The 916-nt window shown below is 36.0% G+C and overlaps 1 protein-coding gene across 1 annotated transcript in view; it reads right to left on the bottom strand.

Moving 5' to 3' along the window:
- Window positions 1–625, bottom strand: part of LOC106690918 (zinc finger protein 845-like) — a gene marked incomplete at its 5' end in the record, with an annotated part of 23,517 nt that extends 22,892 nt beyond the window's left edge. Inside the window, one exon of the mRNA XM_067049540.1 lies at window positions 101–625. Within this exon, the coding sequence (XP_066905641.1) occupies window positions 101–625 (525 nt within the window). The remainder of the gene's footprint in view (window positions 1–100) is intronic.
- Window positions 626–916: the final 291 nt, after the last annotated feature.

Below are 916 nucleotides of genomic sequence, written 5' to 3'. Positions count from 1 at the left end.
GATTTATATTCACAATGAGGACATTGATGAGGCTTCTTATCAGTATGTCGGGCCATTATATGTCGATTTAAATGACTTTTTATAACTGATTTATACTCACAATGAGGACATTGATGAGGCTTCTCATCAGTATGGCGGGCCATTATGTGCTGTTTTAAATAACTAACTTGAACAGCTTTATATTCGCAGTGAGGACATTGATGAGGCTGCTCGTCAGTATGGCGGGCCATTATGTGCTGTTTTAAATTACTAACTTGAACAGCTTTATATTCACATTGAGGACATTGATGAGGCTTCTCATCAGTATGGCGGGCCATTATGTGCTGTTTTAAATTACTAACTTGAACAGCTTTATATTCGCAATGAGGACATTGATGAGGCTTCTCGTCAGTATGGTGGGCCATTATGTGTTGTTTTAAATTACAAAGTTCAACGGTTCTATGTTCACAATGAGGGCACTGATGATGCATTTCGACTGAATTACAGGGCATTATATGTTTTTCAAAACCAGATGGTATGCTTCCTTTGTAGTCACAATGTTGACATTGATAAGCCTTCTCTTGAGCATGATGATGAATAATAGGAATGTTAATCCGATATATCTCATTTTGTAAGCAATCAAGATCTGTGGAACAATAAATATAATACTACATATAGATGGTTGACCTTATGTTAAATTAAAATGACCCAGGGATGCGGTTAGAAAAACAAGATTAAAAAATGGTATTAATAATATAGAATAATTGATACTTTTGTTGTTCAGACCTCAAACTGGGCTATATTGATAATTACTTTTATTTAAAGAATTTCATTTCTTTGATTCCTAATAGTAGAGGGAATATGGGGGAGCTGGGACACTTTTTTGAGCAGGTAGTTCCTCGACTTGCCACCAGAGTGCAGGGTTGTTAGTTCAGAC

Source organism: Halyomorpha halys, unplaced genomic scaffold, assembly GCF_000696795.3.
Source record: "Halyomorpha halys isolate HHAL.00 unplaced genomic scaffold, Hhal_1.1 Scaffold1970.1, whole genome shotgun sequence".
NCBI lineage: Eukaryota > Metazoa > Arthropoda > Insecta > Hemiptera > Pentatomidae > Halyomorpha > Halyomorpha halys.
This window is presented reverse-complemented; position numbering and strand designations above follow the sequence as displayed.